This window comes from Ursus maritimus, unplaced genomic scaffold (genome assembly GCF_017311325.1).
Source record: "Ursus maritimus isolate PB19 unplaced genomic scaffold, ASM1731132v1 scaffold_17, whole genome shotgun sequence".
Taxonomy (NCBI): domain Eukaryota; kingdom Metazoa; phylum Chordata; class Mammalia; order Carnivora; family Ursidae; genus Ursus; species Ursus maritimus.
The window spans coordinates 55,067,139-55,092,129 of NW_024424119.1; the positions used below are offsets into that span (position 1 = coordinate 55,067,139).

The 24,991-nt window shown below is 58.1% G+C and overlaps 1 protein-coding gene across 1 annotated transcript in view; it reads left to right on the plus strand.

Annotated features, from left to right (window-relative positions):
• LAMC3 (laminin subunit gamma 3) overlaps window positions 1-22,968 on the plus strand; it is a 56,821-nt gene extending 33,853 nt beyond the window's left edge. The window contains exons 12-28 of the mRNA XM_040632076.1: window positions 2,368-2,586; window positions 4,176-4,364; window positions 6,120-6,365; window positions 7,194-7,347; window positions 8,005-8,147; window positions 8,607-8,785; window positions 10,120-10,261; window positions 11,541-11,746; window positions 12,136-12,212; window positions 12,674-12,808; window positions 13,915-14,062; window positions 15,037-15,186; window positions 15,358-15,460; window positions 17,801-18,000; window positions 18,570-18,716; window positions 18,797-18,896; window positions 21,493-22,968. Coding sequence (XP_040488010.1) covers window positions 2,368-2,586; window positions 4,176-4,364; window positions 6,120-6,365; window positions 7,194-7,347; window positions 8,005-8,147; window positions 8,607-8,785; window positions 10,120-10,261; window positions 11,541-11,746; window positions 12,136-12,212; window positions 12,674-12,808; window positions 13,915-14,062; window positions 15,037-15,186; window positions 15,358-15,460; window positions 17,801-18,000; window positions 18,570-18,716; window positions 18,797-18,896; window positions 21,493-21,743 — 2,789 coding nt within the window. The 3' untranslated portion in view covers window positions 21,744-22,968. The remainder of the gene's footprint in view (window positions 1-2,367; window positions 2,587-4,175; window positions 4,365-6,119; window positions 6,366-7,193; window positions 7,348-8,004; window positions 8,148-8,606; window positions 8,786-10,119; window positions 10,262-11,540; window positions 11,747-12,135; window positions 12,213-12,673; window positions 12,809-13,914; window positions 14,063-15,036; window positions 15,187-15,357; window positions 15,461-17,800; window positions 18,001-18,569; window positions 18,717-18,796; window positions 18,897-21,492) is intronic.
• Window positions 22,969-24,991: the final 2,023 nt, after the last annotated feature.

Sequence of the window (24,991 nt, forward strand, 5' to 3'; positions counted from 1 at the left end):
CCCCGTGGCGAGTAAGTGTGGGTGTCAGAGAAACCGAAACTCAGTGGCCATTTGCATACGCGGAGAGCAGGGAAGTTCCGACGGGAGGCGCGTGCATGGCTAACGCCAGCATAAAAACCAGGGTCAGGATCAGCAGTCCCCAGGCAGACTTCCTCGAGGAGCGTGCGGTGGGGCCCTCACTGACGGAAATGGCAGGGACAGAAGCCGCTGGTTCGCGTGGCCACAGGCGGCAAGGAGATGGTGCAGTTTTGCTGTCTCGGTCAGCGCGGTTCTTTGAAAAGGTTTACTTAGCCTTGGTGGTTTCATTGCTTCGTTAGGGGGTAAAAACGCCTCGGCAAAGTAACCATTTGTGGGTGAAGCCGTAAAACCCAGTTTCAGACACCCATTGAATATGGTTGACTGTTGTTCCTTAAACCTTGTACATGTGTTGTCTTGACATCATCACTAAATGGGATTATTGGCCAGATCACTGTAAGTGGGGCAGTTACCGAGGGGCCCGTGGCGTGGGCAGGGTGCACACTGGTGACGAACTCCCAGCACTGGGGGGGGGGGGCGCACTGGTGACATGATTTTCCAAAGTGGTGAATGACTTTCAGGAAAATTCTGAGCATCATAAAGCATGATGGTCCCTCCACATTCACGGTCGCTGTGCTGCTAGACCATTCCATGTGCACCTGCACGTTCAAAAATGCCTCGCGCTTATGTTTAAAATGGAGTTGGGGTCTGGGCTCACATGTTTGCAAAGAGGCACCCCTGCCCCTTTCGGCATCCAGCCAGACATTCGAAAGTCACAGGGGCAGTTCTGCTCATGTTGGGGTGCCTGACAGCCCTGGCCCTCGTCTCCCCATCATGGTGACAACCCAGACAGCCACAGATTTGCTTCTAGGGGGGTGATGGGCTCCTTTTGAGAACCCTTGACTTCCGGGGCCCTTTCAAGTCCAGGCTTGGGGGTTGTAACGCAGCCCCTCTTGTCTCGAATCCCTCGTTCTCTTTGGAGTTTCATCCCCATCGTCCTTGCCCCCCCTCCCCCAAAGCCTCCATGCTCCGCAGATCATCCTGCTGAGGCTTCTTGGAGGAATTTTCATTTCTGCCGCTCACTCAGCCTTCAGTGAACAGATATTCACAAACCACCTACTTAGGCCGGGCCCGTGCTGGCTGCCAGGCAAACCGGAGACGCAGGTGGACACGCCGACTGACCCTCTCCCCTCCAACCCGATCTCCTCTCCCCACTGATGATGTTCTGGGCCATCTCTCTTCATGCACTTGCTTCTTTCAGCTAACACTGTGTCTTGGAGGCCGTTACTTGTCTTACACAGAGAAAAGGCTGGCTGTCCGTCCACTGCATATCGTTCCATGGTATAGATGCTCCCGAAAGTTTCCACCATCCCTCCATTCCTAGACACTGAAGCGGTTTCTGGTTTTTCACTATGCAAACAGTGCTGCAGAGAACAGGGAAGAGCTCCATAGAAAGGTCCTTGTCTCCTCGTGCAAGTCCGTCTGTAGCATCGGTTCCTCGAAATGGAAAAATGGAAATGTTTGGTGTTAGGTCAAAGAGGGCACATTTTAAAGTTTGATAGCCGCTGCCAGATTTTCCTGCAGAAAGGCTGTACCCATCTGTGTTCTCAGGGCATGTGTCCCCCCTCCTCCACTGTCTGCCTGCTCTGGTTCTTCTCCAGGGGTTACGGATTGTTTTGTATTTTGCCCTAAGTTTCTAGTTGTTTTCTGGGGGAAGGTGGGTCTGATAGGGGCTCTCCTGCTTCACTAGAAGCAGAATCTCCTGGAGAGTCCTATATCCCTGTGCATGAGTCCCCCCACCATCTTTGCCTGCCATTGATTTTTTTTTAAGATCTTATTTATTTATCTTGAGAGAGAGAGAGAGCATGAGCAGGGGGAGGGTCAGAAGGAGAGGGAGAAGAAGACTCCCCACTAAGTGCGGAGCCCGATGCGGGGCTCACGGGGCTCACGGGGCTCGATCCCAGGACTCCAAGATCATGACCCGAGCCGAAGTCAGATGCTTAACTGACTGAGCCACCCAGGTGCCCCTGCTGTCATTGATCTTTAAATGCTCACTAACCTGAGGACTGTGAATGGTATACTCGTTATTTAAGTTTACATGTCTTTAATAACCCGGGGGAACAAATGTCTTTCCATTAAATTCCCAGCCATATCCAATTTTTTTTCTGAAAATTACCTTGTTTTTCTTTTGCCCTTTGTCTGTTTTTATAAAATTGTAATTGACTCACAGACCACCTTTCTGTATGTAGGCCAATGACCGTTCACCTGTTACGTATGTGAATAGGAGTGTCTTGGGGGGGGGCGCGGAAATGTGTGCCTATAACCCTCTTCCTCTCTATGCTCATTCCTCAGGCCAGGTGTTCCTGACCGAGGTCCGGCTCACATCAGCCCAGCGGGGGCTCTCCCCGCCAGCCTCCTGGGTAGAGACCTGCTCGTGTCCCAAGGGGTACACAGGCCAGTTCTGTGAATCCTGTGCTCCAGGATACAAGAGGGAGACACCACTGGGGGGTCCCTATACCAACTGTGTCCCCTGCACCTGCAACCAGCATGGCACTTGTGACCCCCACACAGGTGAGTCCTGGCACCCCATCCAGAAGCCCCCTGGGCTACACCCAGCACAGCCGATGCCCTCAATAGCGTCCGCTGTGTGCATGTACGAGGGGTCACCAAGATCAATGCTCATAAAATGGTACTCATCCAGTTCCTCCCCATGCGGGGACCTTTCTGTATACTACATCATTGATGCTCGGTTAGTGTCCCATCTCACAGGTGAGAGACCCCAGGCGCAGGGAGGCTGTTCGGCAGTAGGTGGCAGAGCTGCTCCAGCCACAAGTTCGCTACCAGCTGTTCATCCCCACTTGTAGCCCAGGAAACGCAGAGAGAGCCCTCCACCAATGTCACCAGGCAGGAGCTGCCGAATGGGGGCCTCTGTCCACACCGTGGGCCTCTCGCCTCGGAAGTGGGAGGGTCCATGCCCCGCTGCCCTCCTGGAGCAGGTGGGGGCTCTCTGGGAAATGCCTGTCCTGGAGCTGACAGAGGACAGCAGCCTGGGAATCTGCAGACTAGCCGGAGGGGACAGGTGCGCTGCATATGAGTGGCCTCTAGTCTTTGGCCGTGGCAGGCATCACTAATCGAGCCCAGATGCAGCCTCCTAATCCTTCCACACGCTGTTGCAGGCAGCGCCCGCCGGGGAAGCGGGATGCATGGCTGGTCTGTCGCCCCTCAGAGCCCTTGGCCGCTCCATGACTCCCTGCTCCGTTTGGGCAAGTCCTCACCTGTCAGATGGGCAGCGTGGCCAGTGCTGCTCACACTGGATAGAAAGAGGAGTGAGCGTGTGGGTCTGGGCCGAGGCAGGGACCAGCAGAAAGCAGCACAGGCATGATGGTCCCCCCTGGATGGTCCCTCCTGAATTCCCTCTATCCCCCTCCCCTCCAGGTGCTGCCGGGCCTCCTGGAAGCGGTGATCTTGCATCACTGAGCCTTTCTTAGCCAGGCCCCTCCCTCAGTCCCTGGTGCAGTGCCCCCCTACTCCAGGGCACAGGCTCCAAGCAGACTCCAGGTGCTGGAGAAGGGGGTTTGCATGGTCCCCCTGGTGAGCAACCAGGGGAGGCGGGGGGTCTGTTCTATGAGACCAGGCCACCTCTGGGAACCCGTAGACTCCATATGTGGGGAGCCTCCTTGCCAACTCCTGTCAGGAACAGACTCCCGGGTCTGCGGCCCTCTCGCTTTTGGCTCCTGAGGTTAACAGAGCACAGGAAGGGGCAGGAAAACCGGGAGTGCAGACACAGATGTGCCGTCTGTTGGTTCACTGATAGGTTTTGGAATTTAAAATACCAACGATAACAGTCCAGATCATTCTGTGAGCCGGGGACTGTGTAGGGCGCTCTCTAACTGCATCCTGACAAAAACCCTCGTGGTCAGAGCCCTTGTGTCCATCTTGCAGGTGGGGACACTGAGGCAGGGTGTTAGATGTTTTCCCAGCTCCACACAGTCAGTAAGTGGTAGACTTTTTCTCCCCAGGCCGTGCTGCTCCTACCTGGGAAGGTTCCTACCTCCATTGTGCTGGGGCTATGCTTTGTGACCTCTCCCACCAAGATGCCCCCTGTCTCTGGAGCATTCTGGGCTCAGGTGGTCATAACCGGTGCTTGTCTTGCCCCTCAGGGATCTGCCTGTGTGGTCACCACACCGAGGGCCCGTCCTGTGAGCGCTGCTTGCCAGGTTTCTATGGCAACCCCTTCACAGGCCAAGCCGACGATTGCCAGCCCTGTCCGTGCCCCGGACAGTCGGCCTGCACAGCCATCCCAGAGAGCAGGGAGGTGGTGTGTACCCACTGCCCCCTAGGCCAGAGAGGTGAGTGGCTCGTGCCCTGGGGCCCTGCCTCCAGGAGTGGGGTCCTGGGTTTGGAGTGTGACAGATGGGGGAGGGCCCAGCTTAGGAGGGCAGGCCTGACCTTTCGAAACATGGCCAGGGCCCCAGGCTGCTGTGGGTTCCTGGCAGAACTGGAGCGATTGAGCATCTCCAGGAGAGCTTTTGAAAATCCCCGTCTGGGCCCTGGCCCCATAGAGCCTGATTTAGGAGCTCGAGATGGACCCTAAGAATCTGTATGCGTAACGAGTGCTCTGGCTGATTCTGATACACAATTAACATGGAAAACCTCTGATTAAACTTTCAGCTTTTTTTTTTTAAGATTATTTATTTATTTATTTGCCAAAGAGAGAAAGAGCTCAAGCAGGGAGAGCAGAGGCAGAGGGAGAAGCAGACTCCCCGCTGATCGAGAAGCCCAGTGTGGGACTCGATTCCAGGACCCTGGGATCATGACCTGAGCCAAAGACAGAGCTTAACCGACTGAGCCACCCAGGTGTCCCCAGACTTTCAGCTTCTGAAACATGTTGCCAGAAACTCCCCCAGCCCCCACTCCAGGACCCCGGGGCCACCCTCAACATCTGATTGTCTTTACCAGCTCTTTTGAGATACTATTCATATCCCTTACAATTCACCCACTTAAAGCATACAACACAAAGGTTGGTTGTGGGGTTTTTTTGGTATATTCCATTAATAACTTTTTAAATTATGGCTAAAAATGTATAACATGAAATTTGTCACTTCAACCATTTTTAAGCATACAGCTCAGTGGCATTGTGTGGTCGTCCCCACCATCCGTCTCCAGAATATTCATCTTCCCAAACAGAAACTCGGTCCCCATTAAACAGCCCCCATCCCCCTTCTGCAGCCGCCCCCCCACCACCACCCTGAGCACCATCCTACTTCCTGTCTGTCTGCATTTGACTCTTCCAGGGACCTCATGTGAGTGGAGTCCTCTAGTGTCTGTCCTTCTGTGTCTGGCTTGTCTCACTTGACATAATGTTGCCAAGGTTCTCAGACATCTGACTGTGTGTTTGGTGACTGGCTGCCTCAGGACGGCTCATTACATCGGTCCTGTCAGATGCCTGCTTGGCTGGGGAGAGCTCTGGAAGCAGCTCCCCATGGCCAGCGGCAGAGCGGGGGTGGGGGGCCCAAGACCTGACAGAGCCAGGTCCCAGCTGGGAACCCTGCACCCCACCCTGCCATCATGCTGTGCCTCCGTTCCCTAAACTTCCCCCACATTTTCTGGCTCCCCCCGGGTCTGCAGACATGAGGGGAGCCCCCTCGGTGGGCGTGGACAGTTCGAGAAGTTGAGTCTGGCCCAGGCTGAGATGTGCCTGAGGGAGGATTTTGGGGGAGGAGGGCGCTGCTGTGCGTGGAGGGAGCAACCCCCTGGGAAGGGGGCCTGGGTTGGCGCCAGCCCCCGCCTTCACCACACAGCACCCTGCGGGCCTTGCTGAGGAAGAGGATGGTGGCCGTGGTGCTGAGGAGGGTGGTGACAAGCCCTCGGCGGTGGTGGCCATCATCGTCCCCACTTTGCCGACGAGGAGCCCCAGTTCAGAGAAGCACAGGGGCTTTGCCCCAGACCACACAGCCAGCTGATGGCTGAGCTGGGCCCTGGCCCCGGAGCCCATGCTCTGCTGCACAGGGAGGCCCAAGGGGCACCCGCCCTCCCCACTTGGGGACCCGGCAGCCGCGTGCCTCGGGCTTCCTCCTCCACACACAGCCTTCTCCCTTCCCCAGGGCGGCGCTGTGAGATCTGTGATGATGGCTACTTTGGGGACCCTCTGGGGCTCTCTGGGGCTCCCCAGCCCTGCCGGCGGTGCCAGTGCAGTGGGAACGTGGACCCCAACGCCGTGGGCAACTGTGACCCCCTGTCTGGCCACTGCCTGCGTTGCCTGCACAACACGACAGGTGCCCACTGTGAGCGCTGTCAGGAAGGCTTCTACGGGGGCGCCCTGGCCCCTCGGCCCGCAGACAGATGCACGCGTGAGTACCCACCTCCCGCCCCATGGGGGGGGCATGGGGTGCCCTCTACCAGACCCAGGCAGCAGCTGTGGGGGGCTGGGCAACCTCAGGCAGATTCCTCACCTTCTCTGTCCCCTTGTCTGGGAGGTCTAAGGATTTGCTCTCTTCCAAGGTCAGGGTCTCTCTTAGCCTTGATCTAATCAATGCTGATCCTGTGATTTTTTTTTCTGCCTTGATAACTTAGCATTTCACGTCAAGCCCCACAGTTAGCACCTGTGACTGTCGTCCATGGCAGACAGCACCCATCACGTTTGTGCTGCCGCTGGGCTTCCACTGGGCTGTTCCTCTCCCCTGCCTGGGTTAGCACTTAGCCCTCTGTTCCCGCTCAGAGGGCCGCAGCGTACCTTGGCCCGTGGAAGGCCCCCGGAAGTGCTGGAGGGGGAAGCTCGGCGTTTCCCCCAAACTTACTTGCTCTAGAGTCCTTTCTCCAAGTGGGGAAGCCGGCCTCTCCTTTGGAGGCCAGGAGAGAAGGGTCAAGTGCCCCAAAACAGTGGGCACAGGGGTCTACCCATGACTCCCTGGCCAGGTCTCTGGCCTTCTCTCCAGCCAGCGGGGGCTCAGGGCAGGCTCAGAAGAGCCATCTGCCACCTTGATGATTCTAGGCTGTCTCTCCAAGGACATAGGAAATGGGGTGAGAGTTGAGCCCGGCCCTAGAGCCTTTTTCCAGAAAAAGCTTAGGAGTCTGGGTTGAAAGGCATCTCCATGGGCTCCCTATCTTCTCCTGGACCCCCAAAGGTGGAGTCAATGAGCTGTGTGGTTCCCCAGCACTGTTTCTGCTTCTGTCCCCAGCCTGCGGCTGCCACCCCAAGGGCTCAGTCAGTGAGCAGAGAGCCTGTGACCTGGTGACGGGCCAGTGCCCCTGCCTGCCTCATGTGACGGGACGGGACTGCGGCCGCTGCAGCCCCGGCTTCTACGACCTCCAGCCCGGGAGGGGCTGCCGGAGGTGGGTGGGGTGAAGCTGCGGGTGCCCTTGCCCTGGGTGTGTCTCCAGGATGGAAGAAGTCCCGGGGAGCCTGCAGAGGGGGGCCTGGCTTAGAATGTGTCGTCCCAGGCCTACTGCCAGGGACACTGTGCCCTGCCCCAAAGGGGGACAAAGGGATGGTCCCTTGGGGGGTCAGACTCGTGGCCCTGCCAGCCCAGGACGCAGGCCAAGAGCAGCCCTGAGGGACGCCCGGGTGGGCAGGGGCCAGTTCGGTCTCTGATTCCCTACTCAGTGATGCCGTCGCTCCCTGGCCTGTTTGGCCAGAGCAGCACCTGAGACGGTGTCTTTAGGGAGCAGTGGAAGACCCCAGGGAAATGTCCAGTGCACCAAACATGCTTCTTCCTTGCAGGACTCCTCAGAGCGTTTAATATGCTCATTGCATTGTGACTTTCCAACAGAGGGATATAATCTGCAAGATTTATAAGTCCCCACAGCCTTTTTTAGGGGACAGAGGTAGCACTTTTGTGAGACTGTGCTTCCCGGGACACAGCTTGGGGAAAGCTGTTCGACGTGTGGCCATGTGGCTATGGGGCCTCGGCGGCAGCGAGTGGGATCCTGAGGCCCCCCTCCGTCTGCGGCCCAGAGCTTGTCTCTGACCGGGTTCCTTCCTCATCCTAGCTGCAAGTGTCACCCGCTGGGCTCCCAGGAGGACCAGTGCCACCCCAAGACCGGGCAGTGCCCCTGTCGCCCGGGGGTTGAGGGCCAGGCCTGTGACAGATGCCAGCTGGGCTTCTTCGGCTTCTCCATCAAGGGCTGCCGGGGTGAGGAGGCCAGGTGCTTCCCGGGTCCTGGAGGGTGGGGCCTCAGGTTTCCGAGCCACGGGGACACCAGCCATGTGGCAGAGAAGGAAAGATCAGCTGCGGGCCTGTCTTCTAAGAGCAGCCTTAGAAATGTGGAGTGAGAGAGCGTAGGGGACCCAAACTCGAGCCCCAGACTCCACTGCTCAATTCCCGTGTGCAGGGGCCATCGAGTCACCTCTCTGGGCCTCAGCGTCCGTATTCACACAGCTGGACTGCCTGGCCATTCCTAGACATGGCTGCTTCTCAGAGCCAGGGGCACTGAAACCAGTCCTTGTCACCTCTGACCTTCTGATGCAGTCCCGCGGGAAGGACCCAGGAGTATAGTTGAGCTGGCCCCGGGGGGTCTGGAGCAGCCAGGTGTGAGGATGCCGGGGACCTGGGGTTTCCGATGGGGGGTGCCATCCACCCCGGTTCCCTCAGCCTGCAGGTGCTCCCCGTTGGGCGCCGCCTCGGCCCAGTGCCACAAGAACGGCACGTGTGTGTGCAAGCCCGGCTTCATGGGCTACAAGTGTGACCGCTGTCAGGACAACTTCTTCCTCACGGCCGGCGGCACACGCTGTCAGGAGTGCCCGTCCTGCTACGCCCTGGTGAAGGAGGAGGTGAGCCCGCCCTACCTCCCATCACTTCACACACACACACCCCAAGCACTCATGTTCTGTGCTGGGCACCGGGAAATGTCATTCACCCCCAGCTCTCAGGCCTTCTGGGACCACTGGTCACCTTCTGCCTGTGCCCACCCAGCCATCGGACCGAGGCCAGCCCCACTCCATCCTCACCTCTGCCGGTCCCTGGCTCCTGAGTGGATGGGAGAAAAGTGCCTGGCACCGGCTGTCCTTCCGAGCACCCAGGCCCATGTCTCACACTTTCTCAAGTTCAGTGGGGATGAGACCATAGATGGCCCTTTGTGGGGAGGGTCAGGAGGAGGGCCATGCCCGTTCTGGGGCACAAGTGGAATTTTGAGCAGGTTGCTGGTGTGGTGCAGGGATGAGGAGCTTGAGCTCTGGGGTTCCCCTCCCCAGCCCCATTCGTTGTCCCCATTAGCTTTTGGTCAGTTTCGGTGTCTGTCTCCTATTCCACAGTGGACACAGGCCTGCAACCCCTTCCCTGAGACTGGGGGTGGGGCGGAGGCCAGCCTTCAGAGTGATGGTACTCTAGAAAGATACAATGATGGGCGCTGAGCATAAGCTGCCCCCCAGCAGTGCCTAGGCCAGTCCCTGCAGTCAAACACAGTGACGTATCTGTGGGAAAACAGGCGGATAGTCACACCAAACAAATAAATAAGGGCCACAAACAGCCTTGTTCAGAACAGCTTTGCTTCCCAATGAGCTTAGAATTTTTTTTTAACCTGGATTTTGCCATCATATAAGGAATGGAAAGCCTTGTGGTTTTTCAGAGCATTCTGGACTTTTAGAATCGAAGAGAGGGCTTGGGACCTGCGACCCCTGGCCCTTAGGGTGGTTACAGGGCGAACGTGAGCTGGCGTGTGGCCGACGGGCGCTAGTGGCTGGCTCCTAGCACATGCTCCGTAAATGCAGTTCCCGTTCGTGTGGTTAGAAGAGCAGTGCAAGGAGACATTGCACGGCACGCTCGCTTGGCCAGCAGGCACCCAGGTGCGCCTGCTCTGTTGCAATATAGCAGGACAGACAGATCCTCCTGGGGCTTCCCTGCGCATCCCTCTCTAAGTGGAGCAGAGAAGTGGTTGGCTGAATGGCAGCAGGTGCTGTGGGTGTGAGACGGGAAGGGACCGCTAGGAGGAAGGGGTGGGCAAGGCAGGTTCTCGAAGGTCTGCTGCGTCCTCAGCTTTGACGCCCAGGATGAGATGGGAGAAGGGAACTGTTGGGGAGGAAAGGCCAGGCAGAAGCCAGAGGGAGGTGTCCGGACAGGACTTCCAGGCCACCAGCCTCATGCACCCTTCTTCTCCTGATTCCTCCAGGCCGCCAAGCTGAAGGCCAGGCTGACCCTGATGGAGGGGTGGCTGCAGGGGTCCGACTGTGGCCAGCCCTGGGGCCCACTGCACATTCTACAGGGAGAGGCCCCACGGGGGGACATCTACCAGGGCCACCACCTGCTGCAAGGTACAGTGAGAGAACAGAGCGGGAGGCAGCGGGAGGGCTGGCTGGTCAGACACGTCCCTGGGAGCCCTTTGGTCTGCTCTCAGGATGCTTCGAAGGCTCTTGGCTCAGTCCTAAGAAGAAGTCACTTTCTGGGAGAGACTGTCTGACCTCCCCAACTACGTGGGCCCCTCCCTTGACAGTCTTGTCTCTCCCTGAATCTTTCCTTCAATGTCCCCAACCTAGTTGTACTTTGTAACCTTGTTAATATTAGTCTCTGACGATGGCATCTAGCCCCATGCCCCACCGAGACTGTCAGCTCCGTGAGGACAGGGGCTGGGTTCACTCGTGCGACCAATAATCATTGAGGTGCTGTCCCTGGTGCTGAACAGGTGACATTTCTACCGTCTTGACTATTGGCCATTTTCCTCACTCCCCAGCATAGAAAATAAATGCGTGAATGAAAAAAAAAAAAGTTGTTATTAGAGCCAGGTGGAATCTGGCCTTGGGACACTGCAATTTAGGGACGCTTGAAAGTGAATTGATTCTTCTCTGTAATTTCATGTTCATAAGCACCTATGCTCATTTAGCAGCCAGACATAGGTAAGCTGAGCACCTGTTAGCAACATCATTATCAGACTAGGGAACCTCCAGATGTTCTGTGTTAAAAGGCCGTTAGCAACATCATTATCAGACTAGGGAACCTCCAGATGTTCTGTGTTAAAAGGACCATACTAGGGGCACCTGGGTGGCTCAGTTGGTTAAACTGAGGTCATGATCCCGGAGTCCTAGGATCGAGTCCCACATCAGGCTCCCCGCTCAGCAAGGCATCTGCTTCTCCCTCTGACCCTCCCCTCTCTCATGTTCGTTCTCTGTCTCTTAAATAAATAAATAAACAAACAAATAAATAAATAAAATCTTTAGAGAAAAAAGAAGTCCATACCGAGCCACACTGCAGATCGCAGAGCTGACTCGAGGCGGGGGTGTCTCTGCAGTCTCAGATTTGGGAATTGCTTGTTGCAGCCCTAGCAGGTCTGGATTCCTTCCAGTCCTCCGACTGTGGCCTGCTTCCTGTGTGGGAGGCCTTGGGCTGTGATTGGCCTTTTCTGGGCCTCAGCCTTCGCACCTGTAAGATGGCGAGGCTCTTCCCTTGGGATTGACTGGTGGTGGTGCTCAGGTCTGGTGATGGAGCTCAGCTGTGCCCAGGCAGAGTGCAGGGCACAGATGGGGGGCCCCGAGGGTGGTGCTTGACTGTGAAATCTCAGTTGCTCTGTGACCCCTGGACTTTGTGGGCCTCATGCAGGAGCCCGGGAGGCCTTCCTGGAGCAGGTGACAGGCCTCGAGGGTGCGGTGAAGGCTGCCCGGGAACAGCTGCGGGTGCTGGGCAGGAGTGCCCGCTGTGCCCAGACCCGGGCAGAGAAGACGTGCTTCCAGCTGGCAGAGCTCGACGCAGTGCTAGAGTCCTCGGAAGAAGAGATTCTGCAGGCGGCCATCATCCTCAAATCGCTGGTACCCCAGGGGCCCCTCCCCACCACCCGTCCTGGGCTCATCTGGTGATCTATCTGGTGGCCCGGGGTGTGCCTCTTTGGAGAGGCTGTTTCCTCATCTGCAGAGTGGGGGTCACACAGTGCCCCTTGTGCTGACTCAGTGGGATCATGTCTACGTAGAACAAGGCATGTTCCCAGTGGACGGCGAATGACCATTGGATGAGTGGGGGGGGGGGCATTGCTGTCGCTTCCATGTTCTGGGGCTCTGCTCACTGGGCACTGACTTTGAGGCTTTATACAGCATTTATAAAATAACTGGCACGTCTGGTTCTCCCAGTAATTTAACCAAACGAGGCCCTTGCCCTTCAGGGATGGCCAGCGGTTTCTGCTCTCTCCCTGTCTTCTCTAAAGGCGATTCCTCAGGAAGGGCCCAGCCAGCCCACCACCTGGAGCCACCTGGCCACAGAAGCCCGTGCCCTCGCCAGGAGGTGAGACCCCACCCGGGGAGCCTGGTGAGGTCCCACCCGCACCGTCATGAAGGGAGCCCAGCCCTTTTCCAGGGGGGCTCTGGGGTCAGGGTCAGCCTCACAGGTGTCCCCCTGCCCAGATTCAGACCCAGGCTGTCCTGCCCGCCCTTTGCTGTGATGATGGGTTTATTAGAGTGACCATATCATTATTGTCCAAACTGAGACTTTATGTGTGATAAAAAGGCCTGTGGATCATTTTGCCAAGACAGCAGGCATAAGCTCTATGTAACGGGAACAGAAGCATGGGCCCCTTCCCATCAGCCTTTGATGTGTGTCAGGCAGAGGGAGGGGAGGAGCCTGGCCCTCGGGGCTGGACTCTGTTTGGGATGGTGGGAGGCCCACGTGGTGGGAGGTGTGGGTTCGGGCACAGGCCCCCTTCTGTGTGAGCTGTTGGTAATGGTCAGGTTGGCATTTCCATACAGCCACAGGGATACCACTGCCAAGATCGAGGCCACTGCTCGGAGGGCCCTGGTCGCCTCCAACACCAGTTACGCGCTTCTCTGGAGTTTGGTGGAGGGCAGAGTGGCCTTGGAGGCCCAGCGGGAACTAGAGGACAGGTGAGGCCTCCCAGGTTTGGTAAGAGCTTGAATTGGCCTGCTGCAGCTGACTGGGCCTGGCCAGAGGCCACTGGTTCCAGAACAGGCTTCCTTCCCGAGTCCTGATGGTCTTTGGGTGGGGTTGTGGGGGGGTTGTTTGAGGTCTTGGGCCCACTGGGTGGTGAGTTACAGGAACCCACTTATGCCTGGGGGTGCAGCTCAGCCTCTGGAGAGAAGGGACGAGGGCCTGAACCAGGAGGGTCCAGAACAGCACCTCCCTCTCTCACCCCTGCAGCATCTCCCAGCCCCACCCCAGACTCCCCCAAACAGCTCCTCTCAGGCACCAGCTTCCTGCTTGGCCTCTGCTTCTCTGCTCTGGGTGACCCTCTTATATTCTCCATAGCCAAAGTGTCAGGAGAGACCCAGCAAGGTCTCAAAAGTCCCAAGGTGACTTCCTAGATGAAAGAATCTAATTAGCCCGCCTCCAATCAGGTGGCCAGCCCCCAGCCAACTGGCGTTGGTGGGGTGAGGTCACATGACCCACTCCCGGGACGGGTGGGGGCAGGGGCTCTCTGAGAAGTGGGGAGAGATGAGAGATGGCCAGAGGTCCCTGCCCCAGCAGTGCCCTCCGGAGCTGGGCGGGGAGGGTGCAATCCACAGGACGGGACAGGGAACTGTTCTAGGCAGTTGACTACAGCCCCTCAGAGCTAAAGGGGCCCCAGAGTGATCACACAGCCCAGGGCTCTCCGTTTATATGGAGAGCGGCATGCCCAAGATCACCCAAGGGCACAGCGGAGCCAAGACCAGAGCCTGGGCTTCCGTCCTTTCTCCAGCACCAGGCACTTTCCGCTTAGTGATTCAGCCAGAGGCTCCCAACATTTGCAAAACAGATGGCTGTCGGGTGGAAAGCAAGGGCAGCCCCTTCAGAAGAGAGTGCTTGAGCGGAATGAATGCCGCTACTGCCTCTTCCATTCATCCCAACGCTGCCGAGTAGCGGCCAGTTTCCAAGGCCAGCTGCTGGGCGCCCACCCTGAAGAGGGCTCTGGTGGGGGACGCGGGGGGACAGCCGTGGGGAAGCGTCGCCCAGTGTCCTGCTCCCGAGAGCCACCTCTGCTGTCTCCTCTCAGGTACCAGGAGGTCCAGGCGGCCCAGAAGGCGCTGGGCACAGCTGTGGCAGAGGCTCTGCCCGAAGCGGAGAGGGCGCTGGCCGCCATGCAGCGAGTCGATGCAGACGCTGCCCTGCGCCTGGCCTCGCTGGCCGCCCCTGCAGCACTGGTCAGCCCGGCCGGCCGGCCCCGAAGCGCGGCATGGGGCGGGGGCGGGGGAAGGCGGCAGCGGGGAGACCAGTGCGGCCCAGCTCAGGCAGATGATGTGGCTTATTTTTAACTAGATTGCAGTTGATTAAAACGAGATAATCCACCGCCGTGGCTTGGCAGAGCGCCTGCCTGGCACAGAGTGAGCCCTTGGCCGGGCTTTGTTGTTGGTCGCGATAATAATAGTGAGGCCAGGTGTCTTCTCCGCAGCGGCATTAGCAAAGGCACCAGACAGACGTGGGATCAGATCCCAGCTCCGCCGGCCACTCCAGATCTGTGACCTTGGCCGAGGACTTCCCCCCCAACAAGCTTCACTTAGGTCCTCTGTCAGAGCTCGCCCATTAGGTTGTGCTAAGGCTGTGTCCACGCGGGCCGGGAGAGGATTCCCTTGTCGGCCCCCCGGATAAATCAGCGTGGTCATGTCTGCCCAGGAATCCTGAAATCCCGGAACTCAGAAACTGGACTTTAAGGAAGAGACTAAGCTTCTGCAAATACATTTGGGGTAAAACCTGACCGGCCCGAAGCCACTTATTTGGGGTCTGTGCTTGCCCCCACCCCGAACGCGAAGAGTCCTGTGCAGGTGTTAACAGGCCTGACCCTGAGCGCGGCCCCAGATGCCGCCAAAGGTGCCAGATGATGTACAGGGCCTGCACTGTTCTGCTTCTCTCAAGTCAGGGAAATTCTGAATGTGGAAGTCCATCCGACCCCAGGGTTTCTGCTGAGGTTGAGGACCTAGGGAAGGAAATGCAGGTCAGGGAGGCCTCACTTCTAGTAACTGGTAGAGCTGGAATAGAGACAGATTCCCCCACCTGGCATCCCCCGCCCTGGCCCCTCAGCCCCCGCCATTGCCGCCCCCAGGGCACCTTTCACCCGCTAGAGGATTTGCCCCTCCAGCCTTCCTGCCAGGCCCTGCCTGAGCCCACCGTCTCCCTGCAGCCTCAGAAGTCCCAGGCCAGGGCCCTGAGCCTGAAGGTGCAGGCCCTGGAAAAGATGGTCGCATCCAGAGAGCACAAGGCCACTGACGCTGCCCGGGCCCTCCAGGCCACTGCCCAGGCCATGCTGCACAAGACCGAGCCCCTCACGCAGGTGGGCTCCTGTCCTTTGAGGCAGGCACCTGGGGGGTGGGGGGTGCTGTCCTTGGGTGGGAGGGGGGTTGTAGAGGAGAGGGAACGGCAAAGACTGGAAATAGTTCTTCCCATCCGTCCAGTGTCTCCCGCCTGCAGCACCCCCCGCCCAGCCTTCCTCTTCTCTCTCCAGCTACGCCAGGAGGCCAGAGCCGCCCTGACCCGGGCTTCCTCCTCCGTCCAGGCTGCCACAGTGACTGTCACGGGAGCCAGGACCCTGCTGGCCGACCTGGAAGGTACACAGGCCTTGCTAAGCCCAAGGCTTCTTGACGCACAAATGCCCGTGACAGCCATCCATACTCCGCCTCAGCCAGGCCAGCTTGGCCCTGGGGACAAGAAGGGGACAGAAGTCCAGATGTGGGGGCATAAGCCGAGAAGCCCTTTCCCCACCCCCCACCCCCAGCCAGGACCTCTCCCACAGCCGCTTCTCTCCGTCACACACCACTCACGGGTGTCTCGCCCACGTGGCTGTCAGTCATCGGACCATATGCACAACCCGTCAAGGGGAGATGGGAAGAGAATCTGATGCCCTCGGCCGTCCATCCTTGGTCTAGTCTGTTCTGACGGGGGTCCTGTCACCTGGTACAAAGGGCTGCCACGCTCCAGGGTTCAGCTGGGGCCACAGGGAGGGAGACAGACTTCTCTTTAGAAAGGGGTGTGGGTTGATGCCAGTCCAGGTCTCCTTGACTTTAGGAAAATGAGGCTAAGCGGTCCCATTTTATAGATGTGTAGACCAAGGAAAGGGATTGGTAACTATCCCTGAGTCAGAGGTGCACTGAATAGAAACCGTCCAGTGTTCGGATTCTCCAGCTCCGTGTCCCCCCTAGAACAGGCTTCGGTGATGTCCTCTTTGCTCCAGACAGAAGCCCCCTCACCCCCTATCTGTGGCTCTGCACCAGTGACCCGGGCAGGGCAGGAACACAGGCAGCCCCAGAGGCCCCTTGGGGTCTCACTCAGGCCAGAAGTGAGGCTCTGCGGTCCCCTCGGCTCCGGGGCTTTCCTCCCCGACTCCATCCACTGCCGCTGAGAGACGTGGCTCTGGCCTCGGACCCCTGCCCTCTGGGGCAGAGGGCGAGCTGGTCAGCACTTCCTGTTCTCTGGGTTTCTCTGCAGTCGGAAGGCCTGGCCACCCACCAACCAGGGGGCTTCCGATGGGAAGGTGTGGCCACGAGCACTTGTCTCTGAGTCGTGTTTAGGAGAATGTAAATTCTGTGATACTAGCGGTAGAATATTAGGACTTTAGAACATTAAAGTTGTCAGGGTTGCTAAAGCCGTTTGCTGCAACCCCCTCACCGGGCAGGGGCTCTCGCACTTCTGCTTCCCTACCTCCAGCGACGGGTGCTCACTAGCTCACAGGGTACTGCCTTCTCGCCATTGGATGTGTGGCGTGGAAATTTGCCTTCCTGGTGCAGTACCGTGGTCCACACAAGGACTCGTCTCAAACCGCTAACCCCAGGCTTTTTTCCCCAATCCTACCCCTTTTCAGAGACACCCTCTCTCACCACCAGTCCGTCTGTGCTCAGTGTGTATTCAAAATGAAAGGAAAATTCACTGAGCGAATATGGATCAGCTTTCCCCAGGGTGTGGCCCTGGGGCTCTTAGCCCAAGACATGCTCTGCCACGAGTTGTGTTTGTATTCAGATAAGTTTAGGAAATGTCGCTACTATAGTGCCCTCTTGAAGCCATACGGTGCATGCCTTACAATAGTAAAGGTCCTGAGAAGTCCTGCAATGAAGAAACCTGGTTCTCTTTATTTAAGCTTGACCTTTCCTCATGATGTTTAGTAATACCCCATCGAGTTCGGACTCTGTGCATTTTAAGAAACACCAGTTTTGTGTACAGGAAACAAAGTAGATCTAATTTCCCGATTATCTTCTTTGAAAATTACGTGACATTCTGCCTTAGAAGGCTTGATTCATTTTAAAACGTGACTATCATTAGTACTCCTGATTTCCCTTAGAATTTTCTCTGGACTCTCCTCTTTACAGAGGAAAGCTACTTCTTATTAGGTAATAAAACCTATGCAAATCATAATACTTCCCTTTTTGTCTTGGCTGCTAGGAAGCTCAGAGGTAAATAGAGCATTCAGTGCCTGCAATATCACTATCCTAATTTTCTGGCATGTCCCACTCCTCTTCTGCCCTTCCTCATCCCCAGTTGCATATGGCCCTTGGTGTTTCAGTTTAATGGTCCAGTTGTTGACCTACTTATCACTATAAGCTGCCTCAAAGCCCTTTTAGAAATAGGGGTATATATACAGAAACAGAGCTGGATGGATTTGCTGGGCACCGTGCTGTGGCTCCCCTTCCATTCCCACCCCTGGCCCAGGCATTGGCCAACCACGCAATCTTGCGATTGGAGTCAACACCATAATATAATATGAATCTTTAAATTCACTGAACAGTATGTCTTGTGCGTTACCTGTTTCCCAGACAAGCTTCAGAAGGTTACACTTAGATCTCCTGCCTCCAGAATCCCCTCTCACGTTGTCTGCGGGCCTGAGGCAGTGACTGACCGCCTGGCAGGCTTTGAGGGGTAAGCCCGCCCTGCTGACGCAGCCTCTCCTGGGTTTGCAGAAATGAAGCGGCAGTTTCCTCGGCCCAGGGACCAGGCCACGGTGGGGAGGAAGGCAGGCATCGTCAGCGGCAGGCTCCTCGCAGACGTGACGAAGAAGACCAAGCAGGCGGAGAGGATGCTGGGGAACGCAGCGTCTGTCTCCTCCAGTGCCCGGAAGAAGGGCAGGGAAGCCGAGATGCTGGCCAAGGACAGTGCTAAGGTCAGGGCCACCGGTGTGACAGCAGTGACGTCCCCGCCTTCTGGGCCCGGGGGAGGACTGTCCTAGAAGAACTGCCCCTTCTGTAGGTGAATCGTGGTCCCTACAGATCTGCCCCCTTCTGTGTAGACCATGCTGAATGGTCCACACTTACTGAGGGCTCAGGGAGCCCCAGGCTCGGAGCCCTGGAGCGCCATGCAAGTGACCCTGTTGATTCCTCAAGAAATTGGTGTCACTTATCACTGGTGTCACAGGGGAGGACCCCGAGGACCAGCCCAGTTTAGTGACTTGAGTCACGTAACCAGGACTCTCACCTAGGTCTGTTTGGCTTTACCCCCCCAAACTTCTAGGCTCTTGTTTTTTAACTGGGGCCAAAGTCTAATCCATGTGCGTCTCTCCAGCCCTGCCGGCTCTGTGTATCTAGCCAGCGTCTGGTCCGTGTCTGTGGAATGAATGAATGAGTCGGGGCTCAAATTGTTGTCTGCTTGGCATTATGGCCGTCAGCGCTCTTTACCTCTGAAAAGACTCAGTCCATTCATCCCCTTCTCCCTCCACTGCTGCCCACCCCCCAGCTTGCCAAGGCCTTGCTCAGGAAGGGCAAGCAGGAGCACCGCCGGGCAGGCCGGCTCTCCAGCCAGACGCGGGCGACGCTCCGACAGGCCTCCCGGGAGGTGCTGGCCTCACAAGCCCGCAGACAGGAGCTGGAGAAAGCTGAGCAGGTATGCATGCCAAGCCCCCCGCCCCAATGACTCCTGGCCCCCGAGCCAGCAGGGAGCCGTTCAAGCTTTCCCTCCTCCAGATGGGTGCTGGGCTGAATGCCCTGGAGTGGCAGATCCGGGAATCACGCACCTCCCTGGAGAAGGACATCCAGGCCTTGTTGGAGCTGCTCGCCGGGCTGGGTAAGGAGACCCCTGGGTCCCTGGGGGACCCCCAGGAGCTTCTGTGAGGCCCAGTTCTAGAGAAGGTTTCCTCCTCGCCCCCAGCCACAAGCATTTGTAATAGCCCCAGGCCCCGTGCGAGGTGGGGCTGGTGTCCCAAAGCGAGTCACTGTGTGCCTTCTGGGGCCACCAGTCCGGCGCGGAGAGAGAGACAGGGAAATCTCAGCAGACAGAACACCTGCGGGGACCACAGGAGCAGATGGGCCCTGAGCGGTTGAGGGTTTCAGAGCAGGAGAGGGGATGTCACAAAAGCAAGGATGGCATCGAGAATCAGGTGCTGGTTTGGAATCAGGCCACGATTTAAGTCTGGTGCTTTCTCTTCCTTGGCTGTGAGACCTTGGGAAAACCACTCTGCCTCTCTGAGCCTCAGTTCCCTCATCTGTAAAATGGGAGTAAACACTGGTGTAATTTAGAAAGTGCTCACCACGCTGCATGGTGGGAGTCCGTGAACAGCGGCCCTCAGGGAGGAGGAAGGATGGAGACGTTTCAGATGAAGGGGCGAGCACCCAGCAGGGCCTGAGGCCTCGGAGCGCGGTGGGGGGAGAGTAGGCATGCATTTTTAAAAATCGTGGTAAAATACTCATAATACAGAATTGGCCATTTTACCCATCTTTAAGCATACACTTGAGTGGCATTAAGTGCATTCACATTGTTGGCAGCCGTCCCCACCATCCGTCTCTAGAGCCTTCTCATTTTCCCAAACTGAAACACCACAGCCATTGGACGTGAACTCCCTACTGCCCCAGCCCCTGGCACCACCATCTTCTCTTCGATCTCTGTGAACTTGACCCTCCTGGGCCTCACGTCAGTGGACTCACACCCAGTATTCGTCCTTCTATGACTGTCTGCCACTTAGTGTCACGTCCTCAGGGTCACCTTACATAACAGCACACATTTTCCCTTATTATTAATAAGGGGAAGAGTCGCCACGTTCCGCCTTGTGTCCGCACGCCAGGCCCACGCCAAGCTACGCGTGCACATGTTCTAGAATTCTCTGCTCTGGAGGCAAGGACCTGGATTCTCTTGCCATTTTGCAGACAGGCAGTCTGAGGCAGAGAGAGTTTAAATGATGTGCCCGGGGCCCCATGGCCAGTCCATGGGGAAGTTGAGGTTCACACGCAGGTCTAGCAGATGCAGGGTGCCCACTGGTAGCCGCTGGTCTGTACCCGACGTCAGGGACTCAGAGCGCTGGCCACAGTGCCTGGCACGGAGCAGGCGCTCTGCGAGGGTAAACTGCTGTGGCTGTGGCTGTCATTTATTCATGTGTGCCCGTGCTGCACTTGACTCGGGGGTGCAGGCGTGAACCGCACCCCGCGGGACCCTGCCTGGGAGCCCCCGCTGGGCAGGTGGAGTGTGGCTGCAACCTGAACCTGAGTCTCCTCGAAGCCCAGGCAGTTTTGACTTTGCTGTGGCTGGAGGTCTTTGCTGGGAGCGGGATCTGCCCAGGCCAGCAGGGCTCAGCTCCCCGATGCCTTTTCCTGCTCACCTCCCCCGCCCTCAGCTCCTGCCACTGCCTGCCCTCCAACCCCCACCTTCGTTGCCGAGGAAATTTGGGGCTCGGGGGAGCCCTGCGCACAGTGGGGTCCTGTGGGATTAGAAGCCATTTTGAGCTTACTTCCCCATCCCCACTGTTCTCCCACCTGGCTGAACCTCGTCTTCCTGTTGAATGTCACCCTTAAATGACAAGGTGACAAAGGCCAGGTGGGGGTGACAGCCCGGGGATTCCATGCCACCGCCACCACCACCACCAAGTTCTCATGTGAGCACTGGGCCCCACCTCCTTGTTTTACCCTTGGAGAGGCTTTGGGAAGTACTTAACTCCAAGAAATGGGTTAACCGGTGCTGGGCCAGGACGAGACCCCCGCTGCCTGCTTACCGGGGCCCGCAGCCCTTCCTGCCCCATCTGCTTCCCCAGCCCTCATTCTCATGCCAGAGATGCTTCTTTTTACCCCAGTGGCCGTCCGCCTCTCGGCACAGGGGGTGTCTGTAAGCATGTGCTCTCGGCGGATCAGCACATTTGTGGGAGCCTGCAGGAGTCATGGGGACCGTGTGTGCACACATGGCTTTAGGAAATGGGCTCAGGACCTACACAAGGTGTTCTTTTTTTTTTTTTTTGTTGAAGATTTTATTTATTTGATAGAGAGTACACAAATGGGGGGAGCAGGAGAGGGAGAAGCAGGCTCCCCGCTGAGCACGGAGCCCGATGTGGGGCTCGATCCCAGGACCCTGAGATCATGACCTGAGCCAAAGGCAGGCGCTTAACTGAGGCGTCCCCAGGGCGTTCTTTTTATCAATAACAATAATACCAACAACAAAAATGAACAGTTGCCCACTGCTGCCGAGGGGGAAAGTTTCAGAGTCTTCATGTGGACCCAGTGGGGTGCCCAGACCAGGCATGCTGCCCTCTCCGTCCCTTGCTTTCATAGTGGATTGTGGGCAGTCAGACTTCTGGAAGGTTTGGGCTGGCAAGAGTCTCAGGGATGGGGGGGTGCTGAACAGACTTCTGGGGCCGGCAGGGGCGCTGGCCAAGGCTGAGGCTGTCCGGGCCCCTCTGCAGGGTCACTGGACACCCATCAAGCCCCAGCCCGGGCCCTGAACAAGACCCAGAGGGCACTGGAGCGCCTGAGGCTGCAACTGAGCCCGCCAGGGACCCTGCAGGGGAAACTGAGGCTGTTGGAGCAGGAGTCCGAGCAGCAGGAGCTGCAGATCCAAATCTTCGAGAATGACCTCGCCGAGATCCGTGCTGACAAGGAGAACCTGGAGGCCATTCTGCATAGCCTGCCCAAGAGCTGTGCCAGCTGGCAGTGAGGGCCGCCCAGGCCCCCCGCTGTGGCCCTGGCCCGGGGCATGCCCATGCACCCCACAGCTGCACCCCTGCAGGCACACCCACAGAGCCTGCCGCTGTGCACCCACCCCAGGGGAATACCCACCTAGCCTTCCGAGTGCATGGTCACATCCTGTCCATGCCCACCAGCGTGAGTGTACCACACAGTTCACCCAGGCGTGCACTCCCATGCCATGCATAGACGTGCACGCCCCAGTGTCCTAACACAGGCACACCTTGTGGGGACACGCCGGTGTGCACAGTGCACACGCGTATGCAAGTTTCTCTGCGCGTGCACGCATTACACTCAGTCCCCGCTGGTTCCGGTGCCTCGGCTGCGCCGCACCCCCTCCGGATTCTGGGGGCGGTGTTGTCGCCCTCACGCTTGTTTCGAAGGCAAGGACCCAGGCAGAGCTGGTGCCTGAGAGGCTGAGGAGGGACCACCTGCAGAGATCCGGGGTGGGTTTGGCAAGACAGAGGCCCCAGCCCCAGAGCTGCCCCCTGTCCTGCTGCAGGACATTCCGGGACACCCGCCATCGCCCGCTCTGCACAGCTGAGGGACCAGGCAGGCCAAGAGGTGCCAGGTCCTCAGCAGCGGTCTCGGGGGGTCTCAGCAGGAGAACCTGAGGCCTGGGGACCTCTAGGGCCGTGGTGCAGCCTACTCGGCCCACCAAGGGGATAGCCCACCCCTGCACGGTTATCACTGGCTCCGTGCAATGCTTGGTCTGGGCATCCTGGGAATCACCCGCCCTGGGCCCGGTGCTCCTTTCAGCCTGTGGCCTAACCAGAGAGCTGGGCCTCAAGGGCCTCAGGGGGACTAGGGTCCTGGGGGGAGCTCCTCTTTGGGATCCCATGACCCCAGTCGGCCTTTGACTGATTGACACTGGCCCCGAGGCCCTGTGGCCCTACCTGCCCCTGGGGAGGCCCCTGCTGGGTGTGGGGGCCTGGCTGCCTCTCCAGTCTGTCCTCCTGGGGAGTCCCCCTGTGGCCAGGCCCCCCGCCAGCCTCTGCCCGGGATTCCTGGCATTTCCTCCCGGAGCTCCTCCCTGTTCCCGGGGCCCTCTCTGCGCCAACATCAGGCCCTCAGCACCAGGATCGTGCCTCAGGAGCCCACCACCCCTCCCATGGCTCTTCTTGCCGCAGGCAGGGGGAACAGGCAGGAGCATGGACTGGTTCTGTTTAATGTGAAAATAAAGGACCCCTTTGCTAGCTGGGTGGCATGCCTTTGGTCCTCTCCTGCTGGTTGGCAGCAGGGCCCCGGCTGTTGGTGTAGACTCACTACCCTGGCATGTGGGTGCGCACGCCCAGCACCCGGTGAATGGGTAGAAGATTGTTCAGTGATCCACCTTGGTCCATGTGCAGTAGCAGGAAGGTGGCCAAAGCGGAGCTTACTGGCTTTGCCAGGGTCTTCCCGTGGGGAGGGCTCGGCTGGGGTCCAATGACCACAGGCACCTGCTCTCTTCCCTCCGCTCCAGGGGGTTTGTCAGGCAAAGCCTAGGGGAGCGCGAGGGGCCCTCAGCTGACCTCTGGTTCAGGCTGGAGACACTGAGGCAGGACACCGTGAACTCGATCAAGTGTCCCCCGGCACAGAAAGGCTCAGGGAGGGACACCAATGAGGAGGAGGAGGAGGAGGGCTTGGGCCAGGCCTTAAAGGGTGGGGAGACAGAGGGAACATTCCAGGCAGGAGGGTAGGCAATAGCTCAGGGTTCACAGGGTGGGGGCCTGGCCAGCACAGATCACTCCAGAACCCCAGGCTGTGTGGGTAGGATGGATTGTGGAGCGCATGCAGTCTAAGCTCTTGGCCACATGGTCTGAACCCCTTTCAAGTTGGTTTGAATTAAAAAGGGGAGTTCGTTGGGAGGACATGGGAGTGTCTCCTAGAATCCTGGGGTGGGAAAGACTGCCAAGCCTCCAGACAGCCTGGGGCGGGGACTCTCTTGTCCCCTCCCTCCTGCCCCTTCCCTCGGCCTCTGCCTCTGCTTCTCCCCAGCCCACCGCCCCACCCATGTTTCCCCACTCTAGCCCCATGTCTTCGGTCAAACGCAGAGACAAGCTTGAAACTGTCCTGATTCCACCTTCTCTCAAGAGAGACAGACCCAGCTTAGGCCAGGGCCCCCCACTCCTAGTCAGAATAAGAGGAGTCTCTGGGTACAAGGCCATATACTGAGAGCTTGTCTGAACCCGTCCAGATCTGTTGGGGGAGAGCATTCAGGGAAGAGGCATGGTCCTCCACAGACAAGCTGAAAGCCAAGGCCATGGGCGGTGAGGGGTGCGTGTGTGTGTGTGAGAGAGAGAGAGACACGTGGTGGACATCAGTGACCCAGGGAGGGACTCTGTAGGTAGGAGAGGAAGGACAGGGGCAGGAGGCTGGTGCTCTAGAGGGAGTTTGAGGATTGGGGTCTGGTGTAGGTGGTGCCAAGGAGACCCAGGTTCTTTGAAGACCCCTGGGACAGATAGGGTCTGATGCCCTGGGGCCCCTCTTCCCTAGCACCCGGTTTCTGTGCTGATAAAGGCACACAGCCATCCGGATGCCTGCTCTTGGCATTAAACCCCTATCCACTCCAGCTGTGGGGCTCAGCCAAGCCCAGTCTCAGCATCCAAATTGGAGGGGGGGGGGGAATAGGCCTCCTCTCCATTCCATGGTGACGTACCTCAGGCTTGACATCTCGTGAGTCATGCGGTCCAGTCATGCCTGCTGTGTGCAGAGCCACTCTCCGGCCCCCAGAGGTGGGGCTGTGCTGGGTGGAATGTGGCAGCTGTTGAACATCTGGCTAGCAAGGCAGCCCAGCAGCTGAGCACTGGAAGGTGGGGTGGCCTCTGCCCCGCGGAGTGGCTGACGGGGCCAACCACCGCAACCAACCAGGGCAACAGGCCATCTGAGCCTGGACTGGGAAGTGTGTCATGAGGGCCCTATTCTAGGTTAGGTCCCTAATCTGGCCTCCAGATGGACGTCTCCCATCAACCGAGGGCTGTAATTCCTAAGCCCTTCTCCCCTGCAAGCTTTTACTCTCTGCTCAAACCACCCTGAAAGTCATAAAAGTTATAACAGCCAGCGCTTGGTGAGAGGCGCTGTTTCCTCCATTCTGCAGCTCCGGACACTGAGCCTCAAACAAGTGGGGGCCTTGCCCAAGGTCACACAGCTTGGCCAGACCCAAAGCCTAGAGGAGGATGGGCATCCAAGAATAACCTAGGGGAAGCAGGTGCTCACTGTGCTGGGGACGTGGGGCCTTGA